This window comes from Mastigoproctus giganteus, chromosome 2 (assembly GCF_048544385.1).
Source record: "Mastigoproctus giganteus isolate SK-2022 chromosome 2, ASM4854438v1, whole genome shotgun sequence".
In the NCBI taxonomy this organism is placed as follows: domain Eukaryota; kingdom Metazoa; phylum Arthropoda; class Arachnida; order Uropygi; family Thelyphonidae; genus Mastigoproctus; species Mastigoproctus giganteus.
The window spans coordinates 170,890,005-170,914,880 of record NC_143576.1 but is presented as its reverse complement, the minus strand read 5'-3'; the positions used below and the strand labels follow the sequence as shown (position 1 = coordinate 170,914,880).

At 39.1% G+C, this 24,876-nt stretch overlaps 1 protein-coding gene across 1 annotated transcript; it reads left to right on the top strand.

Annotated features, from left to right (window-relative positions):
* The first annotated feature begins 55 nt into the window (after window positions 1-55).
* Window positions 56-23,631, top strand: LOC150089745 (uncharacterized). Its single transcript, XM_090390087.1, has 2 exons — window positions 56-785; window positions 23,543-23,631. Exons 1-2 carry the CDS (start codon window positions 56-58, stop codon window positions 23,629-23,631), a joined length of 819 nt encoding a protein of 272 aa, XP_090246213.1.
* Window positions 23,632-24,876: the final 1,245 nt, after the last annotated feature.

Below are 24,876 nucleotides of genomic sequence, written 5' to 3'. Positions count from 1 at the left end.
TTTTAGGATAATAGTCTCTAAAAGGGGGTGAATCCGTACACCCCTATCCCTATTAATGTTGGTCGTAGAGTTGTTGGTTGCTGCTATTTTCACTCGAGCTAATGAAGCTCGAGTGAAAATAGCAGCCATCCTTAGTCAAGCTAAGAGTGCTCCTTCCAATCTTAATGTGAAGCAAAAACTAGCACTACGAAACCTTAAACAAGATGATAGTATTATAATTTTACCCGCGGATAAAGGCAAAGCAACGGTGGTTCTTAATAAAGAAGTATATAAGAATAAAGCGTTGAGCTTATTAGAAGATCAGACAACCTATAAGGTTATCCAGAAGAGTCCACTTCTTAGTTTGGAGCGACAAGTGAACGGAATGTTGCAGAGTTGGCTTAAATCTAATAAGATTTCTAAAGAACAATATTGGACACTACATGCTACAGGTAGCCAAATGCCAAGGTTTTATGGCTTACCCAAAATCCATAAAGTAGACGTGCCACTCAGACCCATAGTCTCATTTATAGGTAGTCCGACGTATGCACTTTCGGGTTTCCTAGCCAAACTATTGTCTCCACTAGTAGGACTCTCTGAATATAGTATCAAGGATAGTAAAGAATTTGTGCACTTTATTAGGAGCCAGCGTATAGAAGAGGATGAAATTATGATATCATTTGATGTAAAATCGTTATTCACTTGTATTCCTATTGACCATGGAGTGTGGTGTGCAAACATAGTTTTACAGAGGGATACTACCCTAAATACTAGGACGCAACTTAATCCAGAAGATATTAGGAAGGGTATAGAATTGTGCCTCTCAAGTAACACTATGGTTTTTGATAACATTATATATAAGCAGGTTAATGGTACAGCTATGGGCTCCCCCATTAGCGCAATTATAGCAAATCTAGCTATGGAGGAGCTCGAGACCAGAATATTTAATGCTAGCGTTCTCCCTATGCGCCCCTGGAAAAGGTATGTGGATGATACGTTTACATTTGTTCGGAAGGGGAGTGAAGATCATGTGTTGAATATCTTAAATGGCTTCTCCCAATTCATACAATTTACATAGGAAGTTGAAGATGGAGGAGTTCTGCCGTTCCTGGATGTGTTGGTCTGTAGGGAAGACCAGCAGTTAAAGACAAAAGTCTTTAGAAAAACGATGTGTAAAGGGCAATCGCATTATAATTCAGCCCTGACCAGCCATCATAGGAACAGTGTGATAAGAACGCTAATTAATAGAGCGAAATCACATTGCAGTAACTCCGATGATAGGAAAGCAGAGTATGAACGTGTCACGGCGGATCTTACTAAATGTGGTTACCCCCAGAGGATTATAGATAAATTTATTAATGAAAATCAGAGGAGAGATGAATCTTTTATACCAGTATCTACTGCATACATTCCCTATTATCCGGGCTTGACGGATTATATAACTAGAGTATTAAGAAAATATCAGACACGCTGTGTGAAGCTTCCGGGACGAAGACTGCGCACAGTTGTGTCTCAAGTTAAGGACCCCATTCAAAAAGAGGATGCTAGTGGGGTCGTATATAATATTAGATGCGCGGATTGTGGGGAATGTTATGTAGGGGAGACAAAACGTCGTCTCAAAGATCGTCTGGGGGAACACAAAAAAGCAATAAGAAATGCGGAATATGACAAGTCCGCCGTGGCCGAACATTTTTGGGAGAAGCAGCACCAGATCTCCCCAGACGATGCCACTATCACCGATCGGGCGCATAGGTTCTGGGACCGTAAGTGGCTCGAGAGTTTGCGGATCAGCTCTACAACCAACATTAATAGGGATAGGGGTGTACGGATTCACCCCCTTTTAGAGACTATTATCCTAAAAAAGGATGAACGGTTCCGTACGACTTCCGTTCGAGCCACTTCCGGTTCCACAATGCAAGAGAGCGGAACACGTGAGAATGGAAACATGTGATGCCTACCATTACCCTGCTGATATTTAAAGGTGTACTGAATAATAGAGAGTACTGCTGAAGAAGAAGGCTGGAGCCTTTGAAAGCTACGGGATTTTATCGCTTTTAACTTAGTATATTTTAATGCATTTTAATCTTGTGTTTTAATACTTTTAATATTGTAATACGTATATTAATTTTGTAAATACAGGTTATTGTAAATATAGTTATCAAGATTTGTTTTGTTTTATTTATTTATTTTAATTTTATTTTACTCCATGAAAGGTTGGTGAAAAAACGCTAAGAACGTAATATAAACATTGGGAGATCAAAATTGAGAGTAGGAGTGTGCTATAGGCCTAATGACTCTGATGAGTATAATAAGGAACTGTACAGGGAAATAGAGTGGGCCACTAAATCAGAGTGTCTTATAATGGGAGATTTTAATTTCCCAGATATTGACTGGAATTTGGGGGCTGGTTACTCACACACTAGCAGGACTTTTGTGGATTTATTGGATGATTGTTTTCTACATCAGCATGTTCGGGAGGCAACTAGAGGGAGGAATACTCTTGATTTGATTATCAGCAGTGATTCTTCATGCATTAAGAATCTGCAGATAAATGAACCACTAGGTGGCAGTGATCACAGTGTGCTGAAGTGAGATTTACTCAAAGAGGTAACTACCATTAGGGGTAAAAGGAAGGATTATTGCTTCCGTAAAGGCGACTACGATGGACTGAGACAGTATTTAAATTCTATACAGTGGGACCAACTGATGATGTTACCAACAGCAAATTCAAAATGGGAAGCATTCAAAGAACTTATCTTGGAAGCTACTAGGCTTTACATACCAACTAAGAAATATTGTTCAAGGTTTAGGCCAAAATGGATGTCAGATGAACTAATGAGGCATATGGCAGAGAAGAAAAATGCATGGGATACATACAAATTAACACATGACACAGAAGCCTATGATAGATACAAGTTGATATGCAACCAAGTTACAAAGGAGGTTAGGCAGGCGAAGGCAGAGTACGAGAAATCCTTGGCAAGGGATGCAAAGAAAAACAGCAAAGAGTTCTTTACTTATGTAAACTCTAGAAGGAAGGGGATGAATCAGATTGGTCAACTTGATATTGATGGGTCAAGTGTTGATGATCCTGCTCAGGTAGCTAACAAACTAAATGAATATTTTGCATCGACATTCACACATGAGGAGTTATTCAGCGAGGGGAATGCCAGAGGTGTATTCAACTCTAGCAGTAAGCTAAAGAATCTTGAAATAACTGGGAGTAAAGTGGAGGAGAAATTGTTGAAAATAAACACAAGAAAGGCACCCGGGGTGGATGGGATCTATCCAGTTATATTAAAGGAGGCAGCAAAGGAAGTAAGCAAACCCTTAGCCATAATTATGAGAGCTTCCTTGGACTCAGGGGAGGTACCCATAGACTGGAAATGTGCAAATGTGACCCCAATTCACAAAGGAGGATCAAAGGCTGACACAAGTAATTATAGACCTGTGAGCTTAACTTCTGTTCCGGGAAAATTAATGGAGGCACTGGTTAAAGAAACACTGCAGGATCATTTAGACAAGACTTCAGTTATAGCTCAGACACAGCATGGTTTTGTTAAGGGGAAGTCTTGCCTGACCAACTTGATTGGATACTATGATGCAGTCACAAAAGAACTGGATGCAGGGAATAACTTTGATATTATATACTTGGATCTTAGAAAGGCTTTTGATACTGTTGCACATGGAAGACTGCTACACAAATTGGAGCAGTGTGACATTGGAGGCAAATTGCTGCTATGGATAAAGGGGTGGTTGAGGGGGAGAAGACAGAGAGTGGTAATCAATGGACACTGCTCATCGTGGACTGATGTTATTAGTGGAGTCCCTCAGGGCTCAGTGTTGGGTCCATTATTGTTTTCTGTATTTATAAATGATATTGATGATGGTATATCAAGCTTAATGTCCAAGTTTGCAGACGATACAAAGGTTGGCAGGGTTGTCAAGGGCACTACTGACACTATGCTGCTGCAACAGGATCTGGAAAGTTTGAGCAGATGGGCTGAGAGGTGGCAAATGAAGTTTAACATTGATAAATGTAAAGTACTACACATGGGAAACAGCAACCCCAGAGCAACGTATCAACTCTGTGGTACTACACTGACAGTGGTAGAGAATGAAAGGGACTTGGGGGTGGTTGTGCAGGCAGATATGAAGTTCTCTGAGGAGTGCAGACGGGCTACAAGAGTAGCTCATGGAGTATTGTCAATGATATACAGGAATTTTTCCAGCAGGGATAAGGAGGTGATTATTCCATTGTATAAGGCAATGGTTAGGCCACACCTAGAGTACTGTATACAGGTCTGGAGGCCTCATTTCAAGAAAGATGTAGAGCTGCTGGAACGAGTACAGAGAAGGGCAACAAGATTAGTGAATGGAACAAAGGGGTGCTCTTACGAAGAAAGGCTTCAGTTTTGCAAATTACAGTGTCTGGAGACTAGGCACCAGCGAGGTGATCTGATAAATGTGTATAAAGCCTTGAATGGTTTGAGCATGCTCAATGCTGATGGGATTCTTCCTCTAGCTCAGAAAAATCACCTGAGAGGGCATAAATTCAAATTGAGGAAAGACAGATGTAGGATAGTCGTGCGGAAATTTGCCTTTAGCCAGCGGGTGGTTGGTTGGTGGAACAGACTCCCATCCCTTGTGGTGGAGGTTGATAGCCTAAATAAATTTAAGGCTCAGCTGGACATGTATTTTGAACGAACAGAGGGGTGAAGTGGAAGTGGGTTTTTTTTTTTTTTTTTTTTTTTTTTGGCTGATGCTGCATAAGCTTGCTTTCTTGCATCAAATGCCTCTACTAATGCTAATGCTAATGCTAATGCTTTTTACTTTTTAAAAGAATTTTTACTTTTTTTAAAAAAACATGGTTGGAGTCTCGGGCGAGAGTAGCATGTTTTTCCGCTGGTTTTTCATCCAGTAACCAGGCAACTCTACCACAGAACACACGCAATTTAGACACAGTAAATACAATACAATCTAGCATAAGTTACTGGTGTGCCTTAAACCCTACAACAAACAACAGCCAATATTACCTGACCCTATTCCCTGTTATAGTAGCAATAATGGCATGTGATGCAAAAAAAAACAAGCTTATATAGCATCAGTGAAAAAAAAAAATCAGTTAGCCCATCTGTACTCTCCAAGAATTTCTCTAGTTTTCCCTTGAATTTATTCAATCCATCCACTTCCGTAACAACAGATGAAAGATTCTTCCCACAAGTAATCACCTGCTGGCTAAAGGCAAACATCCGCACATCTGTCCTGAAACCATCCTTCCCGAACTTAAATTTATGCGCCCTCGTGTGTATAGTCTCAGCAAGTCGAAGAATACTATTAACATTCAGATTACTCAATCCAGTCATGGCTTTAAACACCTCATTCAGATCTCCCCGCAGGTGTCTGGTCACCAGATGCTACAATTTGCAGAACTGAAGCATTTCTATTGTTATATTATAGAAAAATCGGGACGTTTAAGGAACAAAAAAAAAATCAAATTATTATATTAAGGTCTCCCGTAAATGATTACGTATACCAGTTTATGTGTTATGTCTGTAAATTGGGTGTGTTTTGTGGTCGATTTGCCTGTTTTGCTGGACGAAAAAACCCAGTTTCTGGGGGAAAAACCTTGCTGTCCACGCCTGAGACCGAATAACTCAACCACGGAGTGAAAAAAGACCATCACAGTTCCTCGCGTCATCGATGGGATTTGAACCCGGGCCTTTTCCACCGGGTGTGGGGAGGACGGTGACGATACCACTGTGCTACACACGCAGATGACATTTATGGGACACAGCTATGCAATTTTTACTGTGGCTTTTGCAAGCCACACTTATATTATTAAAACTAATAAGACTTGGCGCCATCAGTTTCCTACCAGAAATAATTTCGAAATATTCTTGTAGGAAATATGTTCAACAACTCAGATGTATGTTTAAAATATTCTCATCACTCTTAATTTTCAAATATTGTAGGTTAATGACCAAAAACCAAGACCTGTAGTGAGTTTAATCATCTTTTCCTTCTATTTTATCTATTCCTTATTTATTATTATTATTTTTTTTAGAGCATTCAGGAGCTTCCTACAACATTCAAGATGTTCCAGAATGCTCCAGAATATTATGACGTGCAGATGAAAAGTCTGGATGTTTCTGAAAGGTTCTAGAACTTTCGACAGAGTTCTCTACAAACAATATGAGCCGTCTAGATACCTTTCTCTCCGTATATACATGTATTACGTGTATATACGGAGAGAAAAGAGAAAAATATACAGGTATTACATGTATATACGGAGAGAAATATACATGTACTTGCTTGAACATACATGTATTACATGTATACACAAGCAAGTATTTCAAAGACTGAATGTGTTTCACACAGCGAGTGGTGATCAAAGCGAGCAAGTATTATAGTGAATTAGTGTTTGTAAAGAACTGTTGTGTGCATAAGTGTAAATCGTCAACTGTGTTTAAATTATGTAACAAGGATAAATGGAACAGGACAAGGGTATGTCTGCCAGGGGAAAAGGTTGACGACGTTGTAGAGCAGATATCATCTATTAAGGGCACAAAGGGTGATATCGTTGTACATGTTGCCGTTAATAATATTAAGAGTTGGAGACCGGTGGAATTACTTAACAAGTACAAGTCAATGCTGAAAAAAAGCTGTGAGTTAGGGTTGAATTTGAAATTGTCTGCAATTCTGCCCAGTCACGATAAGAGGGAGTATATAATGAGCCTACTCGACCAATTCGGCCCTCGAGAGATTGTGCAAGGCTCAAGGGGGACAATTTTTCTCAGCCTGTTCTGTGCTTGTTAACAGGAGAAATGCTTCTTCTACAGGGATGGGATACACTTAAATAGAAAGGGTGCAAGAATATTTGCTGATTCTATCGAGGCAGAGTTAGGTGGGTCGGAACACTGCTAGCTTCGGGGGGGATACACGGATTAACAGATTAACAGTAGCCATTGGCAGAGGAAAAAGTGATTCTTGCACTACTTCTATTGAAATGCAATTCAGCAGCAGCCAGGAAAGCAAAGTAATGGGGATTTCCAGGTCTGCTGGGAATCATAGTGGAACAAAGAAATACATGGGCTGTGTTAGGATAACTAAGAATAGAAACAGGTGCATGTACACTTGCATTTACACCAATGCTAGGAGTATAGTTAATAAATTCGATGAGCTTGAAGGGCTAGTCAAGCCATCAAAGGCAGATATTGTTGGGATATCAGAGACAATGATGCCACACAGACATAAGCAGTGCAGAACTGAAATTTGGGGAGCACAATGTGGACAGAAAGGGAGGAGCGGTTATTGGATAATTGTTTTCTACAGCAGCATGTTCGGGCGCCAACTAAAGGGAGTACTGTTGATCTGATTATCAGTAGTTATTCTTCATGCATCAAGAAACTGCAGATTAAGGAACCACTAGGTGGCAGTGATCACAGTGTGCTGAAGTGGGAATTACTCAAAGAGGTAACTACCATTAAGGGTAAAGGGAAGGGTTTTTTCTTTCGTAAAGGTGACTACATTTGTCTGAGACAGTATTTAAATTCTATACGATAGGACCAACTGATGATGATACCAACAGCAAATTCAAAATGGGAAGCATTTAAAGAATTAATCTTGGAAGCTACTAGGCTTTTCATACAAACTAAGAAATATTGTTCAAGATTTAGGCCTAAATGGATGTCAGATGAACTAATCAGACATGTGACAGAGGAGAAAATGCATGGGATACATATAAATTAATATGTCACACAGAAGCCTATGATAGATATAAGCTGATCTGTAACCAAGTTACAAAAGAGGTTAGGCAGATTTCGAGAAATCTTTGGGAAAGGATGCAAAGAAAAACAGTAAAGAGATCTTTACTTATGTAAACTCTAGAAGGGAGGGAATGAATCAGATTGGTCCACTTGACATCGATGGTTCAACTGTTGATGATCCTGCTGAGACAGCTAACAAACCAAATGAGTATTTTACACGTACATGAGGAGTTATTCAGAAAGGAGAATGCCAGAGACGTATTCAACTCTAGCAGTAAGCTACAGAATCTTGAAATAACTGGGAGTAAAGTGGAGAAGAAATTGTTGAAGATACGCATAAGAAAGGCACCTGGGTGGAGGGAATATATCCAGTTATATTAAAGGAGATGGCAAAGGAAGTAAGCAAATCCTTAGCCATAATCATGAGAGCTTCCCTGGACTCGGGTGAAGGTTACCAATGGACTGGAGATGTTCAAATGTGACCCAATGCACAAAGGAAGATCATAGTGAGACACAGATAATTACAGACCTTTTAATTTAACTTCTGTTCCAGCAAAATTAATGGAGGAACTAGTTAAAGAAGAATTGCGGGATCATCTAGACAACACTTCAGTTATAGCTCGGACACAGCATGGGTTTGTTAAGGGGAAATCTTGTCTGACTAATTTGATTGGATACTATGATGTAGTCAGAAAGGAACTGGATGCAAAGAATAACTCTGATATCATATATTTGGATCTTAGAAAGGCCTTTGATACTGTTGCACATGGAAGACTGCTGAACAAATTGGAGCAGTGTGGCATTGGAGGTAAATGGCTACTATGGATAAAGGAACGGTTGAGTCGGAAAAGACCAAAAGTGGTAATCAATGGACACTGCTCTTCGTGGACTAATGTTATTAGTGGAGTCCCTCAGGGTTCAATATTGGTTCCATTGTTGTTTTCTGTATTTATAAATGATATTGATGATGGTATATCAAGCTTAATGTCCAAGTTTGCAAACGATACGAAGGTTGGTAGGGCTATTAATTACACTAATGACAGTACGCTGCTGCAACAACATCTAGAAAAGTTGAGCAGATGAGTTGAGAGGTGGTAAATCAAGTTTAACATTGACAAATGTAAAGTGCTGCATATGGGAACAGTAACGTATCAACGTTAGTAACCAGAGTAACGTATCAACTCTGTTGTACCACACTGACAGTGGTAGAGAATGAAAAGGAACTGGGGGTAGTTTTTCAGGCAGACATGAAGTTTTCTGAGCAGTGCAGACGGTCTGCAAGAGTAGCTCATGGTGTCTTGTCAATAATATACAGGAATGTTTCTAGCAGGGATAGTGAGGTGATTATTCCCTTGTACAAGACAATGGTCAGGCTACACCTTGAGTACTGTATACAGGTCTGGAGGCGTCATTTTAAGAAGGATGTAGAGCTGTTGGTACGAGTACAGAGAAGGGCAATAAGATTAGTGACTAGAACAAAGGGTTGTCTTACGAAGGTTTAAGTTTTGAAAATTACAGTGTCTGCAGACTAGGCACCGTCGAGGTGATGTGATTGAGGTAGATGTATAAAGCCTTGAATGGTTTGAGCATGTTCAATGCTGATGGGATTCTTCCTCTTGCTCAGAATAATCGCATGAGAGGGCATAAATTCAAATTGAGGAAAGACGGTTGTAGGATAGATGTGCGGAAGTTTGCATTTAGTCAGCGGGTGGTTGATTACTGGAACAAACCCCCCATCTGTCGTTGTAGAAGTTGATAGCTTAAATAGATTCAAGGCAGAACTTGACAGACATTTGGAGCGAGTGGACGGGTCAAATAAGGGTGTTTTTTTTTTATTTTGGCTAATGCTATATAAGCTTGCTCTCTTGCATCGTGTGTCTTTGCTAATGCTAATTTAATCAATGCAATTTGGGGAGTACAACGTCTAGAGAAAGGATAGACAGGATAGGAAGGGGGAGGGGTTATGCTATTAGTTAAGAAACACATAAAAACCAAGGAAGTGAAGCCAGTCGACATCCCTGGACAGTGCAGTGTGGAGTCAGTTTGGTGTGACATAAACATTGGGAGATCAAAATTGAGAGTAGGAGTCTGCTATAGGCCTAATGACTCTGATGAGTATAATAAGGAACTGTACAGGGAAATAGAGTGGGCCAGTAAATCAGGGTGTCTTATAATGGGAGATTTTAATTTCCCAGATATTGACTGGAATTTGGGGGCTGGTTACTCACACACTAGCAGGGCTTTTGTGGATTTATTGGATGATTGTTTTCTACATCAGCATGTTCGGGAGGCAACTAGAGGGAGTAATACTCTTGATTAGATTATCAGCAGTGATTCTTCATGCATTAAGAATCTGCAGATAAATGAACCACTAGGTGGCAGTGATCACAGTGTGCTGAAGTGGGATTTACTCAAAGAGGTAACTACCATTAGGGGTAAAGGGAAGGGTTATTGCTTCCGTAAAGGCGACTACGATGGACTGAGACAGTACTTAAATTCTATACAGTGGGACCAACTGATGATGTTACCAACAGCAAATTCAAAATGGGAAGCATTCAAAGAACTTATCTTGGAAGCTACTAGGCTTTACATACCAACTAAGAAATATTGTTCAAGGTTTAGGCCTAAATGGATGTCAGATGAACTAATGAGGCATATGGCAGAGAAGAAAAATGCATGGGATACATACAAATTAACACATGACACAGAAGCCTATGATAGATACAAGTTGATATGCAACCAAGTTACAAAGGAGGTTAGGCGGGCGAAGGCAGATTACGAGAAATCCTTGGCAAGGGATGCAAAGAAAAACAGCAAAGAGTTCTTTACTTATGTAAACTCTAGAAGGAAGGGGATGAATCAGATTGGTCCACTTGATATTGATGGGTGAAGTGTTGATGATCCTGCTCAGGTAGCTAACAAACTAAATGAATATTTTGCATCGACATTCACACATGAGGGGTTATTCAGCGAGGGGAATGCCAGAGGTGTATTCAACTCTAGCAGTAAGCTACAGAATCTTGAAATAACTGGGAGTAAAGTGGAGGAGAAACTGTTGAAGATAAACACAAGAAAGGCACCCGGGGTGGATGGGATCTATCCAGTTATATTAAAGGAGGCAGCAGAGAGAAAGTAAGCAAACCCTTAGCCATAATTATGAGAGCTTCCTTGGACTCAGGGGAGGTACCCATGGACTGGAGATGTGCAAATGTGACCCCAATTCACAAAGGAGGATCAACAGCTGACACAAGTAATTATAGACCTGTGAGTTTAACTTCTGTTCCCGGAAAATTAATGGAGGCACTAGTTAAAGAAGCACTGCAGGATCATTTAGACAAGACTTCAGTTATAGCTCGGACACAGCATGGTTTTGTTAAGGGGAAGTCTTGCCTGACCAATTTGATTGGATACTATGATGCAGTCACAAAAGAACTGGATGCAGGGAATAACTTTGATATTATATACTTGGATCTTAGAAAGGCTTTTGATACTGTTGCACATGGAAGGCTGCTGCACAAATTGGAGCAGTGTGACATTGGAGGCAAATTGCTGCTGTGGATAAAGGGGTGGCTGAGGGGGAGAAGACAGAGAGTGGTAATCAATGGACACTGCTCGTCGTGGACTAATGTTATTAGTGGAGTCCCTCAGGGCTCAGTGTTGGGTCCATTATTGTTTTCTGTATTCATAAATGATATTGATGATGGTATATCAAGCTTAATGTCGAAGTTTGCAGATGATACAAAGTTTGGCAGGGTTGTCAAGGACACTACTGACACTATGCTGCTGCAACAGGATCTGGAAAGGTTGAGCAGATGGGCTGAGAGGTGGCAAATGAAGTTTAACATTGACAAATATAAAGTACTACACATGGGAAACAGCAACCCCAGAGCAACGTATCAACTCTGTGGTACAACACTGACAGTGGTAGAGAATGAAAGGGACTTGGGGGTTGTTGTGTAGGCAGATATGAAGTTCTCTGAGCAGTGCAGACGGGCTGCAAGAGTAGCTCATGGAGTATTGTCAATGATATACAGGAATTTTTACAGCAGGGATAAGGAGGTGATTATTCCATTGTATAAGGCGATGGTCAGGCCACACCTAGAGTACTGTATACAGGTCTGGAGGCCTCATTTCAAGAAGGATGTAGAGCTGCTGGAACGAGTACAGAGAAGGGCAACAAGAATTGTGAATGGAACAAAGGGGTGCTCTTACAAAGAAAGGCTTAAGTTTTGCAAATTACAGTGTCTGGAGACTAGGCACCAGCGAGGTGATCTGATAGAGGTGTATAAAGCCTTGAATGGTTTAAGCATGCTCAATGCTGATGGGATTCTTCCTCTAGCTCAGAAAAATCACCTGAGAGGGCATAAATTCAAATTGAGGAAAGACAGATGTAGGATAGACGTGCGGAAATTTGCCTTTAGCCAGCGGGTGGTTGGTTGGTGGAACAGACTTCCATCCCTTGTGGTGGATGTTGATAGCCTAAATAAGTTTAAGGCTCAGCTGGACAGGTATTTTGAACGAACAGAGGGGTGAAGTGGAAGTGGTTTTTTTTTTTTTTTTTTTTTTGGCTGATGCTGCATAAGCTTGCTTTCTTGCATCAAATGCCTCTACTAATGCTAATGCTAATGCTAATGCCCTTCTCCTTGCGAAATGATCCTGCACAAACTTACTGAACGCTTTGGATTCTTCTTCCGTATCCAGTAAAAGTTGTCCCCGATTACGAAGACGGTATGTAGTCTTGGTTATCATGATGCTTCGGAGATCCTCATAATATTCACATTCATACATTATGTGTTGCCAAGTGTTTAACTCTTCGCGTTCACAATTTGGGTCGTCTACAATTCTCATATAATTTAGTTTGGCATTTATGGCACCATGACCCGTCAGTAGGTATTTAATGTGTAATCCTGAGATGAACCAATATGGGGTTCTAGCGTAGACTCTGCTGATTTGAGGTATGAATTTTCTTGTGATTTCTTCTTTACAGGAGTTGGACCATCTCTCTTGCCATGGCTGCCACAGGTGCAGCATCAGCCGCATTTTTTTTTGTTTCCGATTATTCGCCGGATCTGTTGTGTACTCTATGAAGGTCGTTTGGATTCCTCTAGAGAGCATATACATTAGCCCCCAGTGCACCACCTCTAGATCAATGGGAAGCACGCCTGCCCAGATCTGTAGGCCACCCAGACTAGTATACAGATACAGACATTTCCTGTCCAAATTCAAAGCTCAATTATTAGGATCACAGTTTCAGCAGTGGAATCTTTTGAAAAGGATGGCAAGATGCCTTTTTTATAGGAAGAAAGAATCTAACGTAGCGAGTTATTACTACATTGCTGTGCTTTGGTTTATTGTAACAATTTTCAAGAATTAATTAACGAGTTACATCTGGAGAACGTCCCTCGAACAGTGGAGACTTTTCATTGATTCATCGAAGGTCAGTTTGAAAGCAGTTTAACACCAAAATGGAAATAAGTATCTATTTGTACCATTGGTCCATGCAGAACACATGAGAGACATCTACGAGAACTGAACCTGCAGGTTCTTTTGCAAAAAATATGCTACCAAGAATATAAATGGAATATCTGTGCTGACCTAAAAGTGTTAGCTTTGCTGACTGGGTTGAAAAATGAGAAAATCTTTATTGCAACCTGAAATTAAGATAGGCACCGTACAGTTAATATTGCAACCTATCCGGCACTGCACCAGGGGTTAAATGAGAGAAATGTTAATACAAAGAGTAAGGGGTATTTACAAATAAAAATTTAAAATTAGTAACATACAGTGGAAGAAATAGCCCTCCACACCTTCAGTTTGTAATTTCACATGACAGTTAATATTTTTGGGAAGCATCATCACAATACAAGAGTCAATAAGTTTGCAAGTCTGACAATCTCAGACCGACTTTTGCCTTTGAGTGAATAACGCTTCTTTCTTATAGCTTTTGTCACGTGCAGATTTATGAAGGTCAAGTTGTACACCTCGGACAACATCTGAAAAGTAGGAAATTATCAGTCAGGAAAAGCCTCGCATTCTGGGATAGTCTTTGAGCAGTGCTCAAGGCTGGCAGAGAACTTTCCTCTAACAGCATGATTCTCATATGGATAATTCAGAAATAAGTTATACAACCATTTTCACCGTGATGACCAGTCTCCGGGAATCAATAAGCTAGAAAGATGGGGAACCCCCATTGAATTAAATGATACTGTCGTACTGTTTTGCTGCCGAATTAAAGTCAGAATTCCGATTGAAGTCGGAATTTAAGCTGACAAACCAATTGATACTATTCTAATTGAATGCTGACAAACTGAAGGAGCGTTTTTCAATTCACACATAATAATTTATTTAGGGAAGTGAATGCAAAAGTTTATAAAACTCTAGAAGGGAGCTAAATGATTTTGTAACTGAGAAAAAAGTAGAAGAGAAATGTCCGAAGGTAAATGAAAGAAAGGCATTGGGGAAGGATGAGATCTATCCAATTATATTAAGAGAGGCTACTAAGGAACTAAAAAAACCCTATCCATAATTATGAGAGCATCATGGAATTCAGGGAAGGTCTTGGCGGACTGGAGAAGTATCTCCAATTCACAAAGGGAGATCAACGGTTGATATGAGCACTTCTATTCGAGAAAAAATAATAGTCACTGGTTAAAAAAGTAATGGAGGATCATCTAGACAAAGCTGCAGTTACACTTCGGATAGAGATTGCGTTTGTTAAGGGGATTTCTGGTCTGACCAATTTGATTGGATACTATGATGTGGTTCCAAAGGAACTGGATGCAAAAAAAAAGTTGATGTCATATACGTCGATTTCAGGAAAGATTTTGATACTGCTGCACATAAAATATAGCAATATAAGTAGCAGTGTTGCATTACGGCAAGTTGTTGCTATGAATAAAGGGAATAATGAGTGAGAAAAGACAGAGAGTGATAATCAATGGACACTGCTGTTAGTGAATAATATTATTGGTGGAGGCTACTGTGTACGTTGTTGGGCTCATAATTGTTTTCTGTATGTATCAATGATATTGATGAAGGCGTATCAGGCTTAAAGTACAAGATTGCAGTGATACAAAGGTTGGCATGGTGATTAATGATAGATATCACGGTATGCTAATGCAACAGGATCTACAAAAGTTCAGTAGATGGGCTGAGAAATGGCAATTGAAGTTTAACATTGACAAATGCAAAGTACTGCCTATAACCCCATAGTAACATACCAACTGTTGTTGTTGGTGGTGTAATAGTGTCTTAAGAGCAAAAGCGGCCATATTGCTCCGTGTCTATTTCCTGTAAATTGCGTGTGTTCTGAAGTCGAGTTTCTGTTTTCTAGTCGAAAATCGCGAGTTTCCAGGAGAGAAAAGCCGAGCTGCCCTCGACTGAGATTACTAACTCAGCAACGTTGAAAAAGGTTAATAAAAATACTCCCGTCGTCGATGGACCTTGAACTCAGGTCTTTTCCATCAGGTGTGGGGAGGACAGTGACCCTACCAACTGTGCTATCCATGAGGTACCAACTGTGGGTACTACACTCAGGGTAGAGGAAAATGAATAAGTTCTGTGCGTTATTATGCAGTCAAGTATGAAGTTCTCTGAGCAATGCAGACAGGCTGCTAGAGGGCTTTTGGGGTTTTGTTAATGATATGCAGCAATTTTGCTAGCAGGGATAGGGTGATGGATTATCCCATTGCATAGGGCAATTGTCAGGCAACATCTTGAGTACTTCATACAGGTCTGGATGCCTCATTTTAGGAAGGATGTAGAGCTGCTGGAACGAGTACAGACAGGGGTATGAGGTTGGTGAGGGATACAAAGGGGTACTCTTACCAAGAATAGTTTCAATGCTTCAAATCGAAGCGTCTGGGAACTAGGCACCTGTGAGGCGATCTCTCAGATGTTTAAGAGTTTGAATGGTTAAGACTCTAATGCATTAAGGGCTTAAGCCTCAAGCTGCGAAAGAGATTAGACTATTTATACACAGCTAATTATTGATTAGCAAATCTGCAATAGCGGCATCGTTTAAGTTACATCTCATATTGTGAATACCTTCACGACGAGTTGCCATGACATTGCACTACTTCGAATAAGTAACGCTTCACCCGAAGGAGAAGACTATTGTTACTTATTCTCCGTGGATACCACCACCCAGACGGCACCATTTCGGGGCTATTTGTAGGTAGGCTACCTACCTATCCACCCACCGAAGTAGTGCAATGTCATGGAAACTCGTCGTGAAGGTATTCACAATATGAGATGTAACTTAAACGATGCCGCTATTGTGAGTTTGAATGGTTTGTGCAAGCTCAGTGTGATGGGATTCTTCCTCTTGCTCAGACGACGCACATAAGGGGGCATAAAGTTAAATTGAGGAACAATGGTCGGAGAATAGATATGAGAAAGCGAGCCTTTAGCCAAGGTTTGATTGATTGTTGGAACTAACTTTCATTGATGTTGTGGAAGAGGACAGCCTGAATAAAATCAACAACTAGAAAAACTGTTGAAGTGGATAGATAGGTGAAATAGGATTTTTTAATTTTTTTTGCTGATGCTATCAGCAAAAAAAAAAAAAAAAAAAAAAAAATTAAGTAAAAAATAAGCTTGGTCTCTTTCATCATTTTCAGCTATAAATACTAATATTACAAATGCTAATGGACTGCCTAATAATAGAACAATAAAGCAAATGGAATTATTGATACATAATTCTTGCTATCTGTAGATATGAAAATGATCAAAACCTACTAGTGGGCAGGATTCGATATAAATAGTAGTCCACTAATAATTTAAAAGACACAAAAGAAAACATTACAGAAAAATTCAGCAAGATTCAACAAAAAAAAAGCTGTATCAGAACAATAGGTCACAAAACTAGTAACACCAGATGATAATGACAATGACGTTGAAGAAAGATGGAACAGGCAGTCGTAGCATTAGTGCCATTAGTTTTCTTTTTTTTCTTGCCATTAGTTTTCTTTTTTTTACTTGTTTTCTTGCATATTATGCAAGAAAACAAGTTTATGCAACATCAGCCAAAAAAACGCCCTTCCTATTTCAATCCCCCATTCTTTCCCAATACCTGTTCAGCTCGGCCTTAAATTTATTTAGCTTATCAATTTCCACAACAAAAGATGGAAATCTGTTCCACCAATCAACCACCCGCTGGCTAAAGGCAAATTTCTGCATATCTATTCTACAACTGTCTTTCCTCAATTTGAATATTTGCCCGCTCAATTTCTTAATCTGAGCAAGAGGAAGAATCCCGTCAGCTTTCACCTTGCTCAACCCATTCAACACCTCAACCAGATCACCTCCCAGACGCCTACTCTCCAGATGTGTAATCCTGAGATGAACCAATATGAACCAATAATCCGACCATTGTTCTGCAATTTGCAGAACTTAAGCCTTTCTTCGTAAGATCACCCCTTTGGTCCCCTCACCAGTCTTGCTGACTTTCTTCGCACATATTCTAGCAACTCTACATCCTTCCTAAAATGAGTCCTCCAGACCTGTACAAAGTACTCTAAGTGTATCCTGACCCTTCCCTTGTACAGCGGGATAATCACCTCCCTGTTCCTGCTAGCAAAATTCCGATATATCTTTGACAAGACTCCGTGACCTGCCCTGGCAGCCTGGTGCACTGCTCAGCAAACTTCATATTTGATTTAGCAATTATCCCCAGCTCTTTTTCACTTTCCACTTCCCTCTTCCCTGAGTGTAGTACAACACAGTTGATACGTTTCTATTGGGTTATTGCTACCCATATGCAGTACTGTACTTTGCATTTGCCAATCATAAACTTCAGTTGCCACTTCTCAGCCGATTTACACAACTTGTCTGTGACCAGATCGGGTAGCAAACTGTCTTTATTGTCGTTAACAGCCATGTCAACCTTTGTATCATCTGCAAACTTGAACATTAAACCTGATATACTTCATCAATATCATTGATGAATACACAAAATAACAACGGGCCCCAGCACCAAACCCTGGGGAACTCCATTAATAACACTTGTCCAAGAAGAGCAGTGTCCATTGATTACCACTCTCTGCCTTTTCTCACTCAACCATCCCTTTATCCATTGTAGTAAATTACCTTAATGCCATACCTCTCCAATTTGTACAGCAATCTTCCATGTGCAACAGTATCAAAAGCTTTCCTGAAATCCAAGTATATAATATCAAAATTATTTTTCACATTCAGTTCCTTTTTGACATCATAATTTCCAATCAAATTGGTCAGACAAGACCTGCCTTTAACAAACCCATGCTGTGTCTTAACTATTACTGCAGTCTTGTCTAGATGATGCTGCAATGCTTCTTTAACAAGTGATTCCATTATTTTCCCTGGAGCACAAGTTAAACTAACAGGTCTATAGTTACAGTTACTTCTGTCATCTTTAGGAGAACCCCCCCTTTGTGAATTGGTGATACATTTTCACACCTCCAGTCCATGGGGACCTCTCGTGAGTCGAAGGAAGCTGTCATAATTATGGCTAAGGGTTTGCTGACTTCCTTTGCTGCTTCCTTTAATATAACTGGATAGATCTCGTCCACCACAGGTGCCTTCCTTGTGTATAACTTCAACAATTTCTCCTTCGCTTTGCTCTGTTATTACAAAATCACTTATCACCCTGTTACAGTTTGATAAACATCTGGCATTACCCTCATTGAATAATTCCTCATGTGTGAATGTAGATGCAAAATACTCATTCAGTTTTTCAGCTACCTGAGCATGATCATCAATAGTCAACCCATCTATATTAAGTGGGCAAGACAGTTGGATTAATTGCTGTCCTCATCACACCGGGTCAAAAGACCTGAGTTCGAATCCATCAATGACGGGAGCAATTTTTATCTCTTTTTCTTAATGTGGCTGAGTTAGTCGCTCTCAGACGAAGGTAGCACGATTTTCCTCCCGGAAACTCGGATTTTCATCCACTAAGCAGAAAATCGACCTTAGAAAACATGCAATTTACAGACTATACAGGGTGATTCACTACCAGTGTGACAATTTTGCAGATGTAGGGGGCACAGACGAATCGGAATCACATAGCATTGCAGTGTCCGAAATGCCTTCGTCATGCAGTAGAGGACGTTGAACGGGAGGTCGCGCGAACAGCGATCCCGCTGGAAGTCAGCATTTGCAAATTGGTTCCCGAGGCAGTAGGATGGACGAGTTTTCAAACGTTGAACTGGCCAACATGCACCTCGCGTATTGAGCTGTGGACTGTAACGGGCGCACCGCTCTGCATTTGTACCAGGAATGTTTCCTGCACAGGCGTGCTCATCATACGATATTTGCATGTGTGCACAGGTTACGTGAGACTGGTTGTTTCACGAGAGGTACTGTGAATCCAGAGCGAACGAGGACGCCAATGAGGAGAATGTCCTACATCTTGCAGAAGGCAATCCGAGTACGAGTACTCGAGTGATAGGACGATTGGGTATTTCTCAATCCACTGTATGCAGGATACTGTCAACAAACCAAATGAATTCATACCATCTGCAATGCGTCCAATCATTGGAGCCTGTGAATTATCCACTCCGGACTTTTGCTACTTGGTTTCTTCAACAGAGTGCGGCAGACAGCGCATTTGCTGCATCCGTATTATTCACGGACGAGGCAAGTTTCACAAGAGAGGGAAACTTCAATCAACATAACGCCCATTTGTGGGCTTTAGAGAACCCCCATGGTACGTGAACACGTGCGACTCAACGCCATTTCTCTGTCAATGTTTGGGGCGGCATTGTTGGAGACCGCCTCATTGGACTGTACCTTCTGCCCCGTCTGGAAGGTAGGGCATACTTGATCTTTCTACAGCAAGTCCTGCCTGAACTTATTGAAGCACATGTTCTTCAGTCGTTGCATCGCTCAGTGTGGTTCCAGCATGATGGGGCTGCCCCACATTACACCAATGACATCCGCCAACACCTAAACGTTACATTTGGACAGCATTGGATAGGTCGTGGTGGTCCGGTTCATTGGCCTTCTACATCACCGGACTTATCATGCCTGGACTTCTTCTGCTGGGATCAAATGAAGACATTGGTGTAAGACCCGTTGATTCAGTTGAAGACCTCGTCGATCGCATCTCTGTAGCTGCCGGGGAGATTCGAGACACGCCAGGAATCTTCCAGAACGTTAGGGATTCCATGCAGCGGCACTGTGAGGCCTGCTTCTGGTCGAACTTTCAAGCACCTTCTGTAGCATGGCTTTTTGCCAATGTAAAACTTGTCATTAAAATGATTTCTGTTACACTAACGAGTTGCTGTTTCTGTTCTTTTTCTTTGCTTCTTTGTTCACGCGACCTCCTGCATGACGAAGGTATTTCGGACCCTGCCATGCTGTGATTCCGATTCGTCTTTGTGCCCCCTACACCTTCTGCAAGTTTGTCACACTGGTAGTGAATCACCCTGTACGCACGGAGCAACATGGCTTTATTCTCCGATGATCCTAAAACCCAACAACCTTGTTCAGTTCTATATGTTATATATATATATATATACACACACTGTGCTGCCACTTTATTAGGTACACCTACCTAGTAGCGTGTTCAGCCTCCTTTAGCCTTCAAAACAGCCTGAATTCATATAAGGCAATGGTCTAACTTTTTCCCTATACAAAGGAATAATCACCTCCTTATCCTTGCTGGCAAATTTCTTGTATATCATTGACAAGTGTGTGTGGTCTAACTGCTCTGGTAACCTTTCTGCACTTCCCGAAATATTTCATATTATTATTATTAGCTATATGGTGCAAGGAAGCCAGAGGCTTATGCTGCACCAGCCAAAAAAAATTCCCGAGTTACCCTGAGAGAGAGAGAGACAAAAGTAGAAGGAAATCACCAAGAAAGAGAAGAATGATATTCAGCTCAGGACCCTGGGTGTGCCAAGCCCATACTCACCAGATGTGAGCCCCTGGGGTTATCTGACTGCACAATTAGCCCCAGGTCTTTTTCATTCTCCACTTCCCTGAGTGTAGTATCATACAGTTAATATTTTTCTGGAGTTACATCTACTCATATCATTTTTGGTTTGGTTTTCGTTTTTTTTTTTTTTTTTTTTTTTTAGCACTAGTAGCTAAGGCTATAATGCGCCTAGTCCAGTACCCATATGCAGTTCTTGCAGTTGTCACTTCTCAGCCCATTTTTTTCTTGGAGCAGTATAACCGCAGTCGTTTTTGTGCCACTAAAATCAAATTTAATCAATCAATCTCAACATTTATAGACCGTGTTGCAGTAGCATATTGTCATTAACAACCCTGCCAACCTTTGTATCATTTGCAAACTTTTCCTTTAAGCTTGATATACCTTCATCAATATCATTGATAAATACAGAAAAAAAAAAACAATGGGCCTAATACAGAACCCTTGGGACTCCACTAATAACATTAGTCCACGATCAGCAGTGCCCATTGATTACAACTCTCCCCCTTCTCTAACTCAATTATGCTTTTATCCATTGTAGCAAATTGCCCTTAGTGCCATACAGCCCCAATTTGTACAGTAGTCTTCCATGTTGTGCAGCAGTATTGAAAGCTTTCCTGAAATCCAAATATATGATAAAATAATTTTTTGCTTCCAGTTCTTTTGTGACCACATCATAGTATACGATAAAATAGAATGTACCGAGTGAGTTAATAAAAGAAATATTTAAACTGTATGAACTTAAATTCATAAGGAATTATGAATTGTTTTGGGGAAATATCTGCATTTGTTCTTTCAAAATTTAGAATGAAAAAAAAAATTATATTTCTTTGATTAATAATTTCTGTTAAAATATATAATGTATGAAGTATTCACCCTATTATCTTCAATAAAAGTCAAACTTTTTAATATCTTTTCCCAATTCAGTAATGCAAGATATGGAGAGGAAGCATTCCTTCCCCCATATATTAAAATCTGATTCACTTAGGTTGTCAGATTCCCATTCAAATTATCAATTACAATCCTCATGTATCTTTCTGAGGGCAAAAGATAAGTGTTCCCCCCCCCCTCATATGCCACTGTATTAAAATCAAAAACATTTTCAGTTACTATTGTATCTCCATTCAAATGATTTATCACATTTTTTATATAAAATTTTTTGCTTTTAATCCAAGGGCAAAGGGGGTCTATTTCCCCAAAAGATTGTATTAAAAGTGGACTCTGATTCAGTTGCTGCCATATCTCCCATTACACACACAAATTATACTATAGTTAGCTCAATTATATATTTGAAGTGACTCCACCTACAAGCTTGATGTTGCAATGATATAACATGTATTGACATCCCAGGTAAAATATGGTTAGTTAACACTACATAGTTAATGTTAATTACCTAGGGTAATTAACATGCATTGTCTATGCAGTTTCAATCTTGCTGTCTACAAAAAAAAACAGATTAAAGTACAAGATAGTTCTGTGTTTGTCTTATAAAAACTTTTCCTACTTTGTGTGGATTCTTAAAGACAAATAGAAATGTTGGTGGTGGATTGCTTTTATACTTCCAGATTACAATTTTTTTTTTGTAAAATATACAAATTTTCTTTGAAAGTTTAAAAATTTTAAAAACTGACATTGTTTTACCAGTACAACTATAAAGCAAATTGTAAGCATAATTGAAGGTATTGTATGCTTTCATAAAGTACATAGAAATCAAAACATGCAAGCAAAGGTGACCAAACTACTGTTAAGTGCTTACTGATAATACATAAGCTTCGTATAGTTGAGTCATTCCTTACTGCTTGTTTTGTAGCACGGTAAATTAGTTTTCTGTAAACATTATTCCACATGAAAGTGCATTTACTATAAGAATTGAGTATCAAATTATTTAGCAGATACTGCATGCTTAACATTCATGTTAAAGTATTAATTTTCAACTAGAGTATTAAAGTATTATTTTTTGCCAAGACACCTCATGGTGTCTTGTCAATGATATACAGGAATTTTGCTAGCAGGGATAAGGAGGTGATTGTCACCTAGTATAAGGCAGTGGTCAGGCCACACCTTGAGAACTGCAAACAGGTCTGGGGGCCTCATTTTAGGAAGGATATAGAGCTGCTGGAAGGAGTACAGAGAAAGGTAACGAGATTGGTGAGTGGAACAAAGGGTTGCTAATACCAAAAAAGGCTTAAGTTCTGCAAATTGCAGCTTCTGGAGATTAAGCACCTGCAAGGTGATCCAATTGATGTGTTAAGGCCTTGAATGGTTTGAGCAAGTAGAATGCTGATGGGATTCTTCCTCTTGCTCAGATCACTCATCTGAGTGGACATAATTGAAATTGAGGAAAGACAAATGTAGAATAAATGTGCGGAAATTTACCTTTAGCCAGAGGGTGGTTGATAGTTGGAACAAACAATTTAAATAAGTTCAAGGTGGTACTAGACAAACATTTGGAGTGAATGGATGGGTGAAATGGAAAGGGTTGGTTTTTTTTTTTTTTTTTTTTGCTTTCTTGCATCATGTGCCTTTACTAATGCTAATATCAACATACAATAAAAAAAAAAAGAATTGCTGTTTAGCACTTAAAGGAATTTAGCAGGAGACCAATAAAATTTCCCCACTTAATGGGGGGAGGGTTACTTAAAGCAGGTTTTCTGTATCAAATCATAAGGCAGTTACTGAACGAAAACAATTCTATTAAATGTTTCTACAATGTACATTAGGTAGAAGGGAAAATGTATTATTTCTTCCAGCATTCTTACTAAAATTATGTAAGATTTTTAATTATATAAAGCATTACCTGATATAAAGCACTGGATAGCTATTAAAGCACATTTTAATTTTTTCTTTTTTAATATAAATAAATTCTTTACAGGTACTGAAGTAAATCTACTTCTGAGCCAGATAATTCATGAAATTCATACAGAAGTAAATAATGTTAGACTTATACAAACTATAAACTGATTTCATACTAGAAAAGTTTTGTGCAGATGAATTTAATACTTTGAAACAAAGTATCTGATAATAATTCTTAAATAAAAAAATAACAATTTAGCCACACAATACAGAGGGATTAAGTTCATGAAAAAATGTTAAGTTTAAATGATAAATTACAGCCTCTGCTAAGCTCTCCATAGTGCACATTGATTTCAATCTTTAAAACTGTGTCCACACTTGATATACATTGTACATTTATATGAAGAAATCTTCCAATAAAAAATGGCTACAAAGAACAGTTATATTACAAAATGAAAAACCAGTTAATATTAACAAGTACTGAAAATTTAAAAAGAAAACAGCTTTAGTTTTTAGTTTTATTAACATTTTAGCTCCTGGTAACAATTAAATAACAGAAATTGAAAATTTTATTTTATTTATAATAATTTCAATGCTAACTACAATATTCTTTTTTTTTTTTTAATATTCAATTCATTTTCCATGCAAGATGAAAGCATCAACAATTTTGTCTTCAGTAGGAGAAAATGTTTATAATTCCTGTAGCTTTCAGAATATTTCTTTAATTACATGAGAAATGCTAATTAATAACCAATGCTCTCTTTTTCTGATTAATGACTACCCATAGAGAACAAAGTAACAACAGTCAAAATTCATATTCCTGCAATTAGGAATTTGAAAACATTGTTTTCTAGATATAGAAAACCATTAAAAAAGCTCAAACTAGAAATCTAACCAACAGATCTCAAATAATGTTAAAGATTACTTGTTGAATAACAAGATAAAACTTTTTTCCTTTGCAAACTTTTATTACACGTTTTACAGTAAACTGTTGTCAATATGATCATAAGGAACACATCTAAAGGTTCATAAATACTCAGAAATTTCACAAATGTGCACACAACACACACATATATATACATATATTGTACAATGATTTGGAGGTGGGGTAGATGGGGGAGATTAAAGTCAGTATTCACTTTGAATATAAAATGTTCATTCATATTCTAGGAAATATTTCCTTTCCTGCGAGCATCAAAACAACCAAAAAATGTTTACGATGCAAAACAAATGATAGTAATATCTTCTACAAGGAAGTTCTGAATTAGAAGAGGGGGAAAATATTTAATAAATCACATCTTCAACAGCCACCCTCCCAAATAACAAAATCTATTTCTCAATACTTTTAACAAAATTTATACATAAAATACAAGCTCAGTTAAACAGATATACACATTAAGTTCAAATTCTACT